The sequence below is a fragment of the Pituophis catenifer genome, unplaced genomic scaffold, assembly GCF_029215685.1.
Source record: "Pituophis catenifer annectens isolate HBS135680 unplaced genomic scaffold, rPitCat1.0.hap2 SCAF_2, whole genome shotgun sequence".
Taxonomy (NCBI): domain Eukaryota; kingdom Metazoa; phylum Chordata; class Lepidosauria; order Squamata; family Colubridae; genus Pituophis; species Pituophis catenifer.
The window spans coordinates 252,043,721-252,062,123 of NW_027256882.1; the positions used below are offsets into that span (position 1 = coordinate 252,043,721).

General features: G+C 42.2%; 1 protein-coding gene across 1 annotated transcript in view; it reads right to left on the reverse strand.

The window, feature by feature from the left end:
* RGMB (repulsive guidance molecule BMP co-receptor b) overlaps nucleotides 1-18,403 on the reverse strand; it is a 41,472-nt gene that overhangs the window by 11,143 nt on the left and 11,926 nt on the right. The window contains exons 3-5 of the mRNA XM_070934540.1: nucleotides 11,495-11,584; nucleotides 5,221-5,701; nucleotides 1,861-2,369 (exon numbers count right to left, since the gene is read on the reverse strand). Of these exons, the coding sequence (XP_070790641.1) occupies nucleotides 1,861-2,369; nucleotides 5,221-5,701; nucleotides 11,495-11,584 (1,080 nt within the window). The remainder of the gene's footprint in view (nucleotides 1-1,860; nucleotides 2,370-5,220; nucleotides 5,702-11,494; nucleotides 11,585-18,403) is intronic.

The following is an 18,403-nucleotide window of genomic DNA, read 5'->3' on the forward strand; positions in this document are numbered from 1 at the left end:
TACTTCCGGCATTTTCTGCCACAGGAGATTTGGAAAAGATACTGGCTTTCCAAGTGTTTTTAAAGGGCAAACACACTGAAGAAAATGACTATGTTATTCAATTATATCCGAGATGAAAGATTCAGTCCATGAGAAAAAGTGGGAAAATATGAACAAGTTTCTACCAATAGCAGTTACAAAGAGAGCAATTTAAAAGACACACTTTGCAGTATTCCTATTGGTTGCAGTTTCAAGAAAGTGAAGCCAACAATAAATAAAGACACTTTATTTGATGAAATGCTGGTTTCCTCCATTAAAAAACACTAACACCTTTTATTGTTTGGCTCCATATTCTGGGTGATTCCAATAGATCCTACTAACATGAGGCAGTCAGTCCATTCAGAGTCAAAAGTAATAACAAATCCCAAGTTCTCTATCTAACACAGTGAGTGTCCTAAAGTTCATCTGCAGCAACCATCACAACAGTATCAACTTTGGGGAGATGGGAAACAATGCTCAGAAAGCCTTAAACTTAGTTCAATAGCAGCCTTTTCAATCTGACATTGTTTCAGATCGATTGGATAGAAAACAATTCCCATTGTTCACAATCTTCCTTGAACTGCAAACCAAGGTTGCATATTACTAATGTTTCAATTGAAATTGCCATTTTAAAGATAAAATTATTTTTTTGACTGTCCAAGTCTTTTGTTGTGCCCCTGCCTCCCTTTGGAGGGGGGGGGTTAAACCGATTGAACACAGTTCTAAAGTATTTTGAGTGTTAAATCTGCACATAAAACGTGGCATTTGAGTATCTCTTTTACAGACTTGTTTAGGCATGTCAGCTGAATAAATATACTGGATTAAAACATATTCAGAGACAGGTACATGTATAACATATCAAACACTGCATGAGTTAACATTCTTGTAGATAAACAACTAAAGGAACAAGCAATCTATGATGACCTTTTATTACTTATTTTCTCAATACATGTGTAAAAGATCCTTCTGATTTATCATGTGTGAAAGTAATACATCACCCTTCACATTGATACTTTATTTCTAGTGCCTCATATTCTTCACTATTTTCTACTGAGCAGTTTTCTGCAACAAAGTATTATGCAGTTCTAGAGCAAATGTATATTTCTTCATTTATCAAGGAAAGAAGCATACATGTTTTGCCATCACATGATCACAGCCTGGCAACCTATGAAATTCTGGGACTTGAAATCTGAATAATCACCAAGAACTTCACAAATGCATGTCCAAAATTCCACACGGAGGAACCACTACCCACACTAAGCCAGTTTAAAGTTAACCAAGCCAGCAGTTTTATGTCCAATATTACAGTTACCCAAAATCCAGGCAAATGTCTAAATGTAGCCCTTGACCACAACTGAGCCTGGAATTATTTTGAAGGCCATCTCTTTCCACCTTTCAAATTATTCAAATTATTTTGAAGGCAATCCCTCTCACCTCTCCATATCCTACCCACATGCATGACCAAGGCCACTCTGTAACCCTTTCCCTCCTATTACACCCTTCTCCAAAATGTAAATAGATCTTGACCACCAAAATGCTGTCCATGAAAATTCTGAAAGCAAACACAAAACATCAAGTACTTAAATCTGAGTACTCTTACATAATTGTACGTGCACTAGTACCTCAAGAACAAACTTTTTTGGACCAGTTGCAAATTGTAGTTGAAGGGCTGGCCAACTATGCATTCTTTAATTGCCAAGAATCAACTCATTTTCCTCACTGGCAATAGATTATACACAACAGTTATTAGTTTCAGGTATTATGAAAAAAATGTTAACCTTCACAACATTTCTGAGCTTCTGAAACTAGGTGATAAAGGATAACATCTGACCCAAAGCATACCTTATTTGTTGCAGTAGCACTGGATCCTGGGACCACAGGAACATTTGTCACTTGCACTGATAAATAGTTGTTGTCTATGAGCGGCCAAGCCCCTTCCACTTTGCATGTCTGAAAATGATCCTTAAAGGTCCGTAGATGGGGATCTCCAAACAAGCCACAGAAAAAGTAAGTAGGGGGAATCTGCTCTCCTCCGCGATAATCTCTGGTTGCCTGACGGCCACTGTAATTGCAAGGATCATGAACAACTTCAGGATTAGTAGAGGATGTTGGACCATCTTTAGAACAGTTTCTCTGGCTCATGAGATCACCAATCCCCAACACAGCAGAATGATAGACCAGGTTGCCGCGGCAGACTTTGGAATTACGATAGGTACAAGCAGAATAGGCCCTGAGGGCTTTGCAAAACTCCACATCAAAGCCATCAATGGCTGAGTTCAAGTGAGATGTTAGGGATACAAAGTCTGTAGTGCACTTCTGGATTCGACATGGTGTCTGCAGCTGACAATCACCTGAGCAGAAGATTGAACAGGGAAATATTAGCATTTGATATAATTAACTTCTTTGAGAAAAGACCCCAAACCCTTTTAATGCAATAGTCACTGGAGGCGTGACATACAAATTTAATAAACTATCACCCTCTATGCAGGACCCTAAGTGCATATAGATATTGTAGTAATAGATATTTGTTGTCCACAATAGCACATTCCAAAAAACAGCAGCCTCGACCTCTTATGGTTATTCAAAAATAAATCCTACAAATTACTGAAGAAATTCTCCCTAATAAAGGACAAGTAGGAATACATCCTTTATTTATGTTCAATATCCCTTCTAACTAATGGATAATCAGATAATCTAGAATAGGGATGGTCAAACACAAGGCCCATGGGACCGTCCTGGAAAATGTAAGGGGCCGACCCGCATCACTTCTGCTGTAGTGCAGGGGTGTCACTCTGGTTGCCCATGGGCCAGATGTGTCACACACAGGCTACGCCCACCCCACGTCCGCGAATGTAAAAAAGTCACGAAACATCACATGATGGCAATGTGAAGCGGCGAGTTTGACATCTGTGCTGTAGTGCAATACTTTATTCAGACCTCCTACAATCCCATAACTGAACCACCATGGAACTGTAGATAAATTGTGTTTGCTTCTATAACTGCATTTGATTGCTTTTCTCTAACCAACTATACAACAGAATATATCAAGAAATTAAGAAAAGTTCTATTCAGAACAAATTGCATCCATGGTCATCAGATCATACTCTTCTTCACCTTCATTTTATAATAATAATGATACGCAGGATGCATATTTTGTCTATCACTTGAAATCACAGACTAAGAAATCCAATTTCATATCCAACCTTTCACAAAAGCAACACTCATGTTCATCAACGCAGCAAGATTAATTTGTATTCCCAATTCTGTTCATTTGAGCATGATTTCATTTCTCAGTTCACAAAGAAAGTCATGGAAAGGGTATTTATGAAGTTAGACTCAAATTCACTTGATGGGACTTTTATACCTTTTCAGAAGCCAAGGCACATTGATAGAATGCCTGTCATTAAAAAGACATATGCATGAAATGTAGTAGTATAATTGTGACCTCAAATATTTTAGTTCAATATTATTTAAATTTAAATTTCTCCTTCACAATCCAGATGAACAGTATGTCGAACAGTGTTTCCTCTTACTCTGTAAAAATCTCCAAAGCACTTGGGCAGCTTTTAAAAACACCAACATAGCTAACATTTATCTGCCCACATTTTGTTATAAGATGGGTGGCTATATGTTTTAAATAGATACACCTAAATACCAAGATTCCTATTGGCCATAAATACTGGGAAGTGGTGCTGGGGGAAGGGAATCCTACAATATATCCCTACAATAAATTAAAATATAAGACATGAGTTGCAAATTACAAATGTCAGAACAGCACTGTTTCCGATTAAAACATTTTCATAAATCTTATTTAAATAAAATGCTACCAAACTCTTCCTGACTTTGGGCTATCATAAACCAACACTGCTTTCCTCCTGAAGAAAAAAAAAAAATAAGGATGGCTAAACTAATCCATCCAAACTAAGTGTTAATAATTTCAAAATATTAACACTTAATCTATGGCTGAATGGCTAAATACATAGATTTTGAAAGGACTTTTTACTGCACTGTTCTTGTTCTTCATTTTGCTGAAGTACAACTACCACACCAGATCGTTGGTAAATCTTTTGCACTGTATATAAACATTTTGATTTTTTCCCCCCCATTTTGTTCTGAACAACTACCAATTTTGTCTTTAAAACGCTGAAACCGATCGATCTTTATTCAGAGAGAACAAGAGAAAAACTATACCACTCTTAGACCCCTATCTGTACTAACCCAATGAGGTTACCATAAGCCTTCTTAAACCTGGTCCCCGCCAGTCGTTTTGTAACTGTAACTCTCAGAATATCCCTGGGGAAAAGACTGGCTCGTCCTCTTACACAAAGCAACCTCGCAGAAACAGACGGGCAAGCTTCATCAAAATAGTTTCAGAACCCAGAAAATATACAGAATTCCAGCCGCCAGACGGTGTTTAAACTCCCGTAGAGGCTGGAAGGACGCCTTTCAATCAACACCGCGATTGCTTCGCTTTCCCCTCCCGAGATCCTCCGCTGGCGGCAGCAGCAACAGCAGATCACGGGAGCCCAGACTCTCTTCCTGCCCGCGGAGGGAGCGGCAGCGAGAGGAGAAATCCGATCCCAGCTCCGACTCAGTAAACACCAAAGGCAGGGAGGGCCCAGCGCCAATCAGACCCCGACGCAGCCAGCCACCACCCCCTCCCCCTCCTCCCTCGAACCCGGTCGACTCAGCGCCGCATCGTTCCGCCAAAGCCCCCCCCCCGTTTTTTGTTTTTTTTTTTCAAAGACGGGCAAAGGGGCCTTTTTGCACAGCCGGGGAGGGTCAGATTCTCCGGATTTGTAGATCAAAACAAAGGCGCTTTTTTTTTTGTTTGTTTTTTAAATCTAGCAGGCGCAACAAGCCTTGACTGAATCCAAACTTTCTCTCTTAAAAAAAAACTCTTCCTAAGTGGGTTGTTCCAAACTTCAGCCGCAGACTTTCTTTTAAAAAAAAGTTTACTTTTTAAACATTTTCCAATCAAATCACGGGTTTGTTTTTTTTTCCCACTCCAGAAGAACCAAAAGACCCATTTAAAAAAAAAAAAAAAAAAGTCGGAATACTCGGGACAATTTCTGTGGCCGCCGGGGCATCCCTCCCCCCCCCCGCCCTCACTTCGTGGCCCATTTGCTTCCAAATCCCCATTAAGACCACCCCGAATCTTGCCTCACCCTCATCTCGGAAAGGGGCGACGGCGGTTATTACCTGCGTGTAGGAGCAGCCCGAGGCCGAGCAGCACGACGAGGGCAGTCGAAGGCGGGGGGCGCGGTTGACGACCGGGACGGCTTGGCTGCTCCTCAACCTCGGCGGCGGCGGAGGCGATGGCGCAGAAAGGGGCCGCTGTCCCCATGCCCGTCCATGCAGCTCTTCGGGATTCCGGCGGCGGGGCGGCGACGGGGCTGAGGCATGAAGCGGGGGACGGACCTCCGCGCTTCCTCTTTTTCCTCCTTTGCAGATTTAACCCCACGGTGGAAAGAGGCCGCCAGGCCACGCCAGGGAAAAAGGGCCCAGAAGGGGCGGCGGCGGCATCGCGGAGAGGCAACAAGGGGAGGAAGCGGAGAGAGAGAGAGAGAGAGAGAAAAACATAAACACACAAAAGCGGGTGAGCAGGAATCCGGATGCAAGTGTGGGGGGGGGGGAGGAAATACGAGTCGATCGGAGATCGGTCGATCGAGAAGCGCCCTCGCTAACCCGTTAGAGACTCGCCGCGAATCACAGCCTCGTCCTGCCCACTGGAAACAATCTCGGCTCCGCACACGCTCCCGCTCCCTCCCCCCCCAGCGAGCTCGAGGCTCCTCCCGGCGCGCTCTGATTGGCTCAGAGGGGCCGTCCAATTAAAACAAAGGCAAGGCCTCGGAGGAGGCCGGAACTTACAAAGCCACCTAAAACTGGCAGTTTGGATCCGTTGTGCTCCGCCTCTTTTAAGTTGTTTGGAACAGGGGTCTCCAACCTTGGCAGCTTTAAGCCTGGCGGACTTCAACTCCCAGAATTCCCCAGCCAGCAAAGCTGGCTGGGGAATTCTGGGAGTTGAAGTCCGCCAGGCTTAAAGCTGTCAAGGTTGGAGACCCCTGCTTTGGAACCCACCACCAAGGAAAAAAGATTGACGGTATATAGAGGAGCACTCTGGACAGCTCAAAATGTCGTTCAACCGATCTTTCTGTCAAGGCCCCCGTGGCCTACAGTGCTGAAAAAGACCCTGAACGGCCAGTGCTTCTAAATACAGAAACAGAACTAATAAAGCTCGCTTCAGAGACAAACTGAGGAGCGCAGGGGGGGGGGGTAGGAAGAAATAATGTGATTCCACTCAATTTTTTTTCCCGCGCGGTAACTAAACTGCACGATTCAGGCAAGAACTCTTAAATAGGAAGGGCTGGGAAAGCTTTCATTGCAATTCGGGGTACTCAAGTCTGCAAGGCCGTGCGGTTGGTTGCGAGTAGTGGGATTGTTGCCCGGAGGATGGTTGAGTGGGAGGGAACGGATGCCTTTCAAATAAACAAAACGAGCAATTTCTAGTAATTTGGCGCCCCTAATTAATGAGCAATAGGCTTGTTTTTCTTTTTAATTCAGTTGACTACTTCATGAACCATTTAGTTGACGTGCTGGTCTTTAATTAAGAAAAGCACAGTTAGAGGTGACTCCCATTATTCCGCATGATGCAAGATCTTTTGTTCATAATTAAAATTGCAGCAGTCCCATTGTTCCAAGAGCTCACTACAAGCGGGGTTGATCTATTTTTTATGTGGGTGTAATTGAGCCATTAGAACAAGCCCATTTTAATCAGTCGCAGAGAGTAACAAAAATTATATGACCTGTAAAATGCGGCTTATCATTAGCCAAATATCTACTTTCAATTGATGGTAATTCCCAGGAAATAGTAAACCTTGCAGGTTCAAGCCAACTTTAAAGTGGCTTAAACAAGTTAATTGAGAACCAATCTGCTGTGGTGGTGAAGGCACTAGGCTGGTGACCGGGAGTTCTAGTCCTGCCTGAGGCCTAAAAAGCCAGCTATGTGCCCTTGGGCCACTCACAATGTGGCAAGCAGTGGCAAATTATTTCTGAAATCTTGCCAAGAATAGCTGCATTGGTTAGTCCAGGCACTTGCCTAAAGTCAGCAACTGACCCCAAGGCACCCAAAACAGTTAAATTGAAGTAACTAATCTGAATTTTAAAAGTGATTTCCTTAGGGATGTTAGAATGGTGGCGAGTAAGAAAGCAGTTACTGAAATAAGTTTAGAGTTTTGAGAGCAACTTTTTTTTCACCAGTAATTAAACTGATGCTAGTCAGAAGCACAATGAATTTGTAGAGAAGCAACCAATTTCCTTATCAGTATTCAGTAAGTGTAAAATTGAATCGAATCTTTATGAATCATCTTGATGCTTACATGCACCTTTCTTTTTATCAACTATCAGTGTATTCTTTAAGAAATACAAGCAGTGGATTAATTTTCCTATTTCCCTCAAATTGTGGAATCTTTTTTGAGATATTTGCTATGCAAAAAAGGGAGCTGGATTTGCACCTGAATGCCTCAATTGTAAGAAAAAGTACTTGAGAACCTTTAGAGTAAAATTTTTAAGAGCGGTATATCAGCACTTCGTAAAAAAAAGGAGTGTTGTATAAGTATGAAAAAGTTATGTGCAACAGATGGCAATTTTTTCTTCAAGTGAATGAGCAATTTTAAAAATCATATTTAGCTTAATTCTGAAATAATTTATTCTAAATTATTGTAACTGCAGCCATAGTATATGAATCACTATTTGTACATTGGCCATAAAAAAGCTTCTAAGGTTTGTTTATTCAGAATTTCACCCCACTGAATCCAATAGGATTGATTCCATAATAAAGGTATAAGATGGAAGCATTGGTGAATATGTACTTTCAAATTACATGTTCAAGGTAAGTTTATATTGCATTGACATCAAAATTAATGTGAAAAAATATAAATTCTTAGAAAACTGCTTGCATTAGCCAGTCTTTAAGCCTGAATGAGCAGTCCAGTCACACATTCCAGAGAGCCAGTTCACTGTATTTGTTGCCTGCAACTGGCATCCTTGTAAAAGGCTCCTTATCCTGTATCTTTTGTCTATGCAAGGCCACAGGTAAAGCAACTCTTGCCACTGCTTATCTCAATACAAAGCTCTAATCACTTTGAACTTTTTATGGATTGGTCCATTCAAAATACAGAGATAAAATCAGGAAGAGTAATATATTTGCTCATGCAATTGTCTTTCAACACACAGAAGCTAGGGAGCAAGAGGAGATGCATAACAAAACTTGTGTTGTGATTTTAGAAAGCAAACTCATTCCTTTTGTTAAAAAGTCTTGGCTTTATATAAATAGACAGGGATATGAATGCATAAATGTGCAACAACTCAAATATGCATGCACAAACTTTAGTGTCTTGCAGTTGAAGTTACTTCTAGTATTCAAGGTGATAACCTAAACATATTCCATTTTATACAAGTGTTTCACATCCACAGCTGAGTTTGTTAGTGATGCTCTTGTTTAGCAAGTATTTATTGGAGGACTCTTGTAATTCTGCTTGTACTCACTTCAGAATCTTGGGATTGGGCTAGTATTTTTTAAAAAACGAATAAAATAAAGTACAGTTGGTGAGGCTAGAACATAATTTGATTTTGCTTTACTATGTGCATAATCTTAGTCATTGAATTGTTAAATCAATTTCTGTACACTGTACAGAATAGTAAACTTTATTATACAATTACAGCTATTTGGGGTTTATTCATATAGTTATGTCTGAATCCTGTTTATGTAAGAGCCTCGGTGATGCAGCGGACTAAGTGCTGTTAAGTGCTAGCACTTAGCTGCCAGCTGCCTGCAATTAGTGGGAGTTCAAATCTCACCAGGCTCAAGGTTGACTCAGCCTTCCATCCTTTTGAGGTAGGTAAATTGAGGACCCAGATTGTGGGGGCAATAATCCAGCTTTGTATAGAACACCACCGCTTAGGGGGAGGCCGAAAGCCCTAATAAGCAGGTATATATATAAAAAGTATGCAGGCTATTGCTATAATGCATTGTAAGCCACCCTGAGTCTACGGAGAAGGGCGGCATATAAATTAGACTAATAAATAAATAATAAATAAAATGTATCGTGGTGATTCTAGTTGCAATAAAGAATGAGTGCCTCTTCCTTGTATGTTAGTTTATCTAATACTTATTCATTGGATATTATTTTTATCGATAGCAAGGTAACATTTTATACTTTAAAAGATTTTGTGGAAAAGTCATATATTACAATATGTAAATCAAATATTCAATAGACAAAGTTCAAGGACAGTACCAGTAATAGTCTAACCTCTATCAATGGTTTCAGCAATGAACATTTTTGTATGAATTCTGTGATAATGCTTACACTAGCTTATAAGATGGACTTCCTTGTACAGTTAATATATTAATCTAAATGCATTATATAAATATTATTGCTGGAAGCAAATTCCACATGAAGAAACTTGTATGAGCTGAGATTTCCTATGCTACATTGTACTGCACAACAGTCTTCATACTGTAGAGGGCATTCTTGAGTTATTGTAAACATTGTGAAACATTACTGCTTTCACTTAAAAAAATAACTACATGTCATCAAAAAGGCTTTACAGTATTGATCAACTGTAAATGCAGAAAATATTGAATTTGATACATTTCATTTACATATTTTGCAATTACAGAATATGACCATAATATTTCGATATTAACGTTAACCCGCCAATAGGACTTTTTGCCATTGAAATACTTTGATGTGTTGAACTGTTACTGTTTGCCAGATGGCATTTAATTTTTGAAATGCTAACATATTGAAAGTGATTGACAAATCTCGAAGTGTATAAATATTCAACAGAAACATTAGCTGTAAAAAAATCACTATTAGGTTCTATTCTTCTTGTTCCAATATAGGATCTTCCTTTGTTCTATTCACTATAAATGCATAATTGCCACAATTATTGTAACATCTACTAACTTAGATGCCTTTAAAGGGGAGGGGGATGTGTACAAGTCAGATCTTGAAAGTAAGCCAGTACTCCTGAAGACATAATGTTACTTCCAGATTGGGGACAGCATATCTCTAAATACAAGTTGCAGAAGTAAAATAACAGGAAAGAAGGATGTCTGTATTTCCTGCTTGTGAGCATCCTAAAGTTTTTTAGGTGATCACTTTGAGCAACAAAATGCTAGATTAAGATAGGTTTGCTCTGAACCAGCAGGGATATTTTTATAATGCTAAGAGTTTAGCAATAAGATGACAATTAGGTGCCAAAGTCAATTATGTTCTACACAACTTAGTTGAAAGAAAATGTTAGCACTTACATTCTAACTAATGAATGAAGTCTTAATAAAACTGCTTTACTCTCCTGTGAGCTATGACTAAAATGTATGCATTTCAATGTTTGGGTGTGGTCAAGACTTTGAGAAAAAACAATCATGTCACGAACATTTTTTTCTGCTTACAAATATGCTTATATAACACCTTATTTTGTTTAGTAACGGACCATCCATTTTCACAAATGATTAGCAACACTCAATTATTTAATTTTTATAGATTAATCCTTACCAATTTCCAGGTGCCTAGAACACAGTTATAATTTATTTTGATATAAATCTTGTTTGTTTCAGCAACTTTACTTTTAAATATTATTTCAAGTTTTTGAGAAGTGAGATAAGTTTTAGTATTTTTATTGTGAATAGATTATACTGAAATGTTAAGGGTTTCACTTGTAGTTTAGCTGTTTAAGGGATCCTTTTAAATTTAAAATAATTGTAATGCACTTATATATAAGTGCAATACAAATCCTAGTTTGCCCTACAACAACTTGGAAGGTTGGGTTCAAAGAGTGCCTGATCAAAAGTTAGCCAGTGGACTCCCCATTCCTTAATCATTATCTTCCCCCCCCCTCAAAAAAAAACAATGTTTTTTTATTTAATCAGACAGGAGTGATCATGCTATTTTTGATTCTATGGATATTTCCTTGGGAACAAGATCTACTGAACACCAACTTCTGGACTTGCCAATAAAAATACAAAGAATTTGTTATTTTCTTCTAAGAAGAAGAAGACTGTACACTACAAATCCTACATAAGGTGAGAAAGAGAACAGAATTGAATCATCACTGCACATAGCTAAATACATATGCAAGGCACATTAGGAGTTTGAAAACAATCTGTGATTTCATTTCTCAACCCCCTCCATTATCAGTTTAACAGACACACCATTTAATTCCCATGTGCTGAAATTCTTGCCAAGACAAATATCTTTGAAAGTTGACTAAGGAGCTGGTGTTTGGGAAAGGAAGGCATCTAGAGAAATGGAGCTCCAAACTGGCTACTTCAGGGTAAGAGCTAGCTGCCCTTTATAGCTCCTGGCATTGCCATTGTTTTGCTCTTCCACCCTACTAAGAAAATATCAGTGTGCATGCACACACATAAAAAGTGCTGAATAAATCTGCCTTGAAATACTTGGCTACTTACATCATCATCTTTAACTCTTCCTGTGCTGAGCAGATTGTGGAGCGTGTTATACTTGCACGGAAGAGGACAGGACACTTGGTACGTCAGGACCTGATCCGCAATCACAAAGACAAACAGATGAAAATTAAGATACAGCAGCAATATGGTCCTTTTTCACGGCCAAAGGGAAAAATAGGGGAGGGGGGCTTGCAGCCAGGAACTGGAAAAATGCAGAGTAGCAGGTGCAAAAAGCATTTGGGAGCTGCTGGCCAGCAGGGGAAACAATTCACTTCCTGCCCATTTATCTCAGGAAACCAGCACCCTTGTCTTGCTGAAACAAAATTAACCTCTCACTAACCAGGCAGCATTAAGAGATTTGCAGGGTCCTTAATATATCTCAAGACAGCTCTTTTTCATTCTGATTTTCCTTTTCTTTAAAATGTGGGCAAGACATGAATGCCTCCCCATGCAGAGCCTGCCCAAACTGGAAGATCAGTTCTGAAATTGCCAAGGGCATCACACACTGCTTATTTTACCAAAAAAAAAAAAAAAAAGACCCACAATCCAAGTCTTATGACACCTTAAATAGAATTGAAGGAGAAGGGTTACTGCAATCAACTGTAAAAATTTGAGAAGGCTCACTTGGTGCTTTTTAAATTCCAGCATAAAAAGCCAGAGAAAAATAAACTATATTACCATTTATTCCGCCCTCCCCCCCAAAAAAAGATCTCATATTATTTTCTACTTCCAAGACAAAGTCATGTATTTATCCATTTACTGTACAGTGTGTATGATCAGTCTGGTTTCTGACCTGTTTTGTTTGGAACAGCCCTCAGAATCAGCCCTGCTTGACCATTCAAATCCTACACATATTTTATTTTGAATAACCTCCTGTGACATTTTTGGAAATTCCAACTTCCAAGTAAATGTAGATTGAGATGGGGCTAGTAGATTACTCTGCAGGACTCTCCCTAAAGATCTGCTGCGGGAAAAGGGGATTTGGAGATCGCACCCGAGGCACTTTGCCCATAACTTCATTCCCGGCAAACCAAAGCTTAGCTCAGGAGAACGAAAGAAACCGCGAAAACAACCAGCCTTCCTTCCAACTGAATCCACACTCGCTCATCTGAGCCACACAGTTTCTTGGCGATGACATCCAAAGAAATGGAAAGCGGCTGGATTCGAAGTAAATTCTCATTCCCCCCCTCCCTCAGCTCCAATTTCTCATTAACAATTAACAGTCTTCCGCTACTTCGTATCGCTACTGTTGCGAGAAGGGGAGCGGGCCCGCCTTTTCGTAAACGCAGTTATCTTTACCGAAGTCCCGCTTCAATAGACCATCCTGTTCCTCGAGAGGCAAAGCCGCCGCAGAGGAGGCAGGCTGGTAGATCGGTCCCGCCTTGTCCTTCAGGGTCGCCTTCCTCAGGTGAGAGCGGCCACCCTTCCGTAAGTGAGGCTTCAGGAAGCGCGCTTCGGATCCCGGCTCGGGTCTCAGGCGGCCTCAGCGCAGCTGCGTTCATTCCCGGGCGGCGGACGTGTGCAGGGCTGAGCCAGGCAGCCTGCGCTCCGTTTTGCGCCGTTGGATGCCCTGCTTTTCCCGCCGGCGCGCCAGCTTCCAGGTGTTTGGGTTTGTTCAAGGCGGATTCCCGCCACCGCGCCTTCTCAGGAGCCCGATCCCCTCTCCCGCTTCCAAAGTTAAGGAAAAGCCGGTGAAAAAAAAGCCAAAGCAAAACAACCCCCACCCACCCCCGCGCTTTTCCTCCGCCGCTTCCTCCTCTCCCCCGCCCCAGCGGCGACCAAACAAAACCACTCACCGCAAGCATCGCCTCGTTAGTTTCTCGCCGAAGTTCGCCTCCCCCCGGCCCCAGCGGAGCCGCCCGCCACAACAGGAGCGCGCCGCGCTGAAGGCGTCTCCTCCCGCCCTCTGATCCCAAGGCCTGGAGGGGCGCCTCCTGCGCCGCGTGGCCGGCGAACGGCCGCGACTCCGTGGCCGCAAAGCGCGACAGACCCTCTTCGCTTGGTTTGAGTTTTGACACAAAAGGGGAGGGGAGGGAAGGCGAGTGTGGGGGGTGGGCTCTGTCGTCTCGGCGAGTCTGTCTCCGGGAAGCAAAACGAGGAGCGGGAGCGCAACGCACGTGGGCCCGGAGCTGCTTGAGGAGCTGTTACCCGCACATCTGGACCATTGAAAGGTGATCCTTTCCGATGGAAGAAAAAAAAATAAGGGTTTTTTTTTTTTTCAAACGTGCTCTCATTTCTTTCTCTCTGCCCTCACTTCCCACGAGTTCACGGTGCAGTTCATCATACTTTTTTTTTCCCCTCAGTACTTTCTACCTGCATGCTTTCTGGATTACACAGCAATCTTTTAAAATTAAAAATTCATCTGTTCTGTAAAACGAAATAAAGCATCTATATACTACTAACAGCCTTGGGTCTGTGCTTAACGTTTAATTGGATGAAACTATCATAGGGAAACCATTTTTGAACCAAAGTACTTCAAATGATCTTACAGAATGCATCCAAAATCTACCACCACCACTACCACCTATAAATCGCATGGAATTAAAATCGGGCAAAGTTTTCACTGCTACAGTGCTGTTGTGTGCTATGTTGCCATGGCCACATGATCCTCATTTCAAGTACTTCTCGGCTTCCTATTAAGGAAAGTCAATGGGGAAGTCCCCAGAAAGTCACAGGTTGTTGCTGCTCCCAGGTTTGGTTTGGTTTGGTTTGGTTTGGTTTGGCTTGGCTTGACTTGGCTTTTTTTTTTTTTTCGCCTGCCTGTGATCATTCTCCTTGTGTGTTTAACATGTACTTCCTGGATAGTCAAGCAAAAGGGGAACACAGGTGGATCCAAATAACAGTTCTGGCCCACTGGACAGAGATTTTCAATTGTTGAAATTAAACTAGGCATCCAAGAGATTGTACCTCTCACTCTATAACCGTGATGGCGGACCTATGGCACGCGTGCCAGAAGTGGCATGCAAAGCCATCTCTCCGGGCTGCTCTACCAGTTTCTGCTGCTCCTGCATGCGTGAAGACCAGCTGGCCGGCACACCAGAACCCAGAAGAGCAACGGACAATGGCTCACGTGCCCAAAGACGTGGAGAGGGGATCCCGACGGTCACTTCCTAGGGGAGCAGAGCTGTCAGCCAGGATGGGCAGCCCGGGGCTTCCCTCCAGGGATGAAATTCAGCAGGTTCTGACAGGTTCTGGAGAACCAGTAAAAATTTTGAGTAGTTCAGAGAACCGGCAAATACCACCTCTGGCTGGCCCCATAGAGGGGTGGGATTGGAGATTTTGCAATATCCTTCCCCCAGGAGTGGGGAGGGAATGGGGATTTTGCAGTATCCTTCCCCTGGAGTAGGTGGGAATGAACATTTTGCAGTATCCTTCCCCTGCCATGCCCACCAAGCCATGCCCACAGAACCGGTAGTAAAAAAAAATTGAATTCCACGACTGGCTCCCCGCCTGACCGAGCTTCTTGCATGGTTCCAGCCCTTCAGCCCGTGGCACCAATGCACATCCACGGTCCAGAACTCCTGGCCGGCTCAGGTGCATGGGGCAGCGGGCAGCGGGGTAGTGTTTGCTGGCTGGGCTCTGGGATAAGAGGCACGCCAGCTGGGAAGTGGTCGCGCTCCCTTGGCAGGAGGTGGAGCTGCACTGTCTTGTTCTCAGTGGTGGGCTGGGGGCAGCGCTTCATTGTCACTTCCGATTTCCGGTGCACGCATGTGCACTGGCCAGCTGGTCTTCCGGAAGACCACGTGGCTGGCACGCATGAACACGCCGGAAACCAGAAGTTCATTTTTCTGGCATGTCCATGCGTGCCAAGTGGCTGCTCTTCTGGTTTCCGGCACATGGGCGCGCACATGGGTGCACGCACTCCCATTTTGGCACTTTGTGCCAAAAAGGTTCCCCAACACTGCCCTATAAAATCAATAAACAATATAATTGAGTCAGTCAATTCCCAGGGAGGACCTTCTAAACTACAGACAAAATAAAATAGAACAAAAAGAATCCTACTGTTCGTCATCAGCTCAAGCTACGCAAGTACATTATTAATAAACTACAACCCATTTTGGACAATACCACTGCTCTTTCTCAGCAGTGGCAAGCCCATACTTGCACACAGACATCCAGTCAACCTGAAACAAATTCCCACAGCAACAAGAAAAAAATATAACAATGATATTAATATGGGAACCAAATGGTATGCTACACTCATACCAGCAGTCCCATCCTAGGCCTCAACTTCACTCACAAGATTAGAGGTGTCTTCATGTGCACTTCTAATGTAGTCTATACCAGTGGTGGGTTCGGCCTGGTTCGGCCAAGCTGGTAGCGGTGACGATATGACATCACCGAACCGGTTCTCTTTGTTTGGGAGCTGGGCCCTCCTGCCCCCCCCGTTATTCTTACCTTTTATTTGGTCCCGCCCCCAATCTATTCGCTGCCTCCCGAGTCCCAGCTGATCAGATAGAAGAAAAAAAACTGTTTAAACTCTTGCCGCGGGGCTTCAAAGGGCCGCCCTACAGCTGATCAGTGTTAAAAGGCAGTGTGGTGGTAGACCAGGGCGCTTGAAAAACAAATGGGTAGACCGGTGCCTCCAAAAACAAATGGGTAGGCTGGTGCCTCCACAAACAAATGAGTAGACCGATGCCTCCGAAAACAAATGAGTAGACTAGTGCCTCCAAAAACAAATGGGTAGACCAGTATAGCTCTGCAAGCAGTTAAAAGCCTGGTAGACCAGTACCTCTGCTAAATCCTAAAGAATTGTCACATGACCATCAAGCCACTCCCACAAAATAAGCCACGCCCACAGAACTGGTAGTAAAAAAATTTAGAACCCACCCCTAGTTTATACCATCTTCTGCCAACAGTGCCTGTCTAAGATTCTTCTTAGGACTAACAAGTTGCATTTGAAGAAAAGAAATAATGGCCACAGGTTTGACATCAGGACTCAGAATAAGGACAAAGTAATACCAGAACATTTTAGCCTCCTAGGATATTCCATAACAGATTTCAAAATAGCTGGTTTGGAACAAAGGAACTATCAGCACAGTGTAGCGAAGAACAGCTGAACTCTGATACATCAAAAGGTTTCAGACTGTTTCAGAAATTCTTAACAAACACAATGGATCTTTTTTTAGCACACTACAATTGTTAATTGATAGGGTACTGATAATCTGTCTCATATGTAACCTGCCTTTGCATACCCACTATGCTTTCTCCTCCCTTTAAGTGAAGCATCTCATTCCAGTTTAAATCCTGCCTCTGTTAGTCCAATCCATGCATCTGAACTGAGTTGCAATTAACAAGCATATGCCTTTTAATAAAAAGTGTTAGCCTGAAAAGGTGTTACTATACTTTTTCTGATTATTGGCTACCGTAGAGTCATGGGGCTCTCCTCCTACAATAAAATTGTACTGTAATCTCTAAAATTGACTTGATATACAATAATTAAACCTGCAGGCGTACAAAATCCAAACTTTATCTCAAAATCCAGAACTATAGGTAGTCCTTGACTTCCATTTGTTTAGCAACTGTTTGAAGTTGCTGAAAAAAGTGACTTACATCCAGTCCTTACATGAGTGTGGCAGCATCCCCATAGTTATATGAACAAAATTTTAGCATTTGACATGTATTTATGACAGTTATGCAGCATCTCGGGGTCATGCAATCGCCATTTGTGACCTTCTCAGCTGGCTTCCAACAAGCAAAGATGTGGTAAACTGGATTCACTTAATGACTGCATGATTCACCAGAACTGCAGTGATTCGCTTAACAACCATGGCAAAACAGATCGTAAAATTGTGTGCGACTCTTTTAACAACCTTCCTTGCTTCGCAATGGAAATTCCGGTCCCATTATGGTATAAATTGAGGACTATCTTTATTCAGACCTTGCACAATATGGTTCATAATGACAGTTGTGCACTCTTGGTCACTTGCCTTACTCATTGCAGCCCCCTAGAATATTCATTCATTCATTTTCATTCATTCGTTCATTCATTTATGGAATCACCATGCTCCTGTAGATATTACCATGACTTTGGTTGTAAGTCAGGGGAATATTTTTTGCTTTTTAAAACAATGATCCTACTTTAAGTATATAGTCCCCAAACATACATATGTATGTTTGTGGACCATATATAGCTCTGGCACTTCAAAATATCCATCCCTCCTGCCCAGGAGTGGGCTGCTGCCAGTTGTAACAACCAGGTTGCCTGGAACCAAAAATGTGAGCGCGCTCAAGTGAAGCAAGGCATCGCAAATGTGAGCACATGCATGCCGGCATCGAAAAACCAGCAATTTTATAGGACGTGGTAATGCCAAGGTGGGTGGGCAGGGCCAGCCCTGGTCAGAACTACCAGTTCACCCAAACCGGCAGCAGCCCACCACTGCTCCTGCCTGAGCTTTGAAGACCTTCCTATTTCAGCAAGCCAGGCTGGCTTAAAATTTTAATGGGTTATTTTATGGGCAAAGGGTTTTAAATTTTGGGTAGCCAATTTAATTTAATTCTGTTTTAATTTATTTTAATTTTTATATTTCATGTATTTTAATCTTGGCTGTTCACCGCCCTGAGTCCTTCGGGAGAAGGGCGGTATACAAATTTAATAAACCTAAACCTAACCTAAAACTAAACCTAATTATTTAAAATCGTAATTTCTCTAGAGGCTTCTGAGATATATAAAAAAGACTCCTGTTCCCAAAAAGCTTCTTGTACAAAATGGTAGTGGCAATACATACAGCATCATCACCACCATCTATTTATAGAGCTGAGACTACTGCTTGGAAAAGGTAACCCTGAGATTTTACTCCTCCATCCTCACAATTCACAGTGGCAATCAAGAAAGCTGTAGCTTTCATTCTCTTCCTTCTTTCTCCCTCTACTACCATGAGCATAAAAATGATCATATAATAAAATAATGAT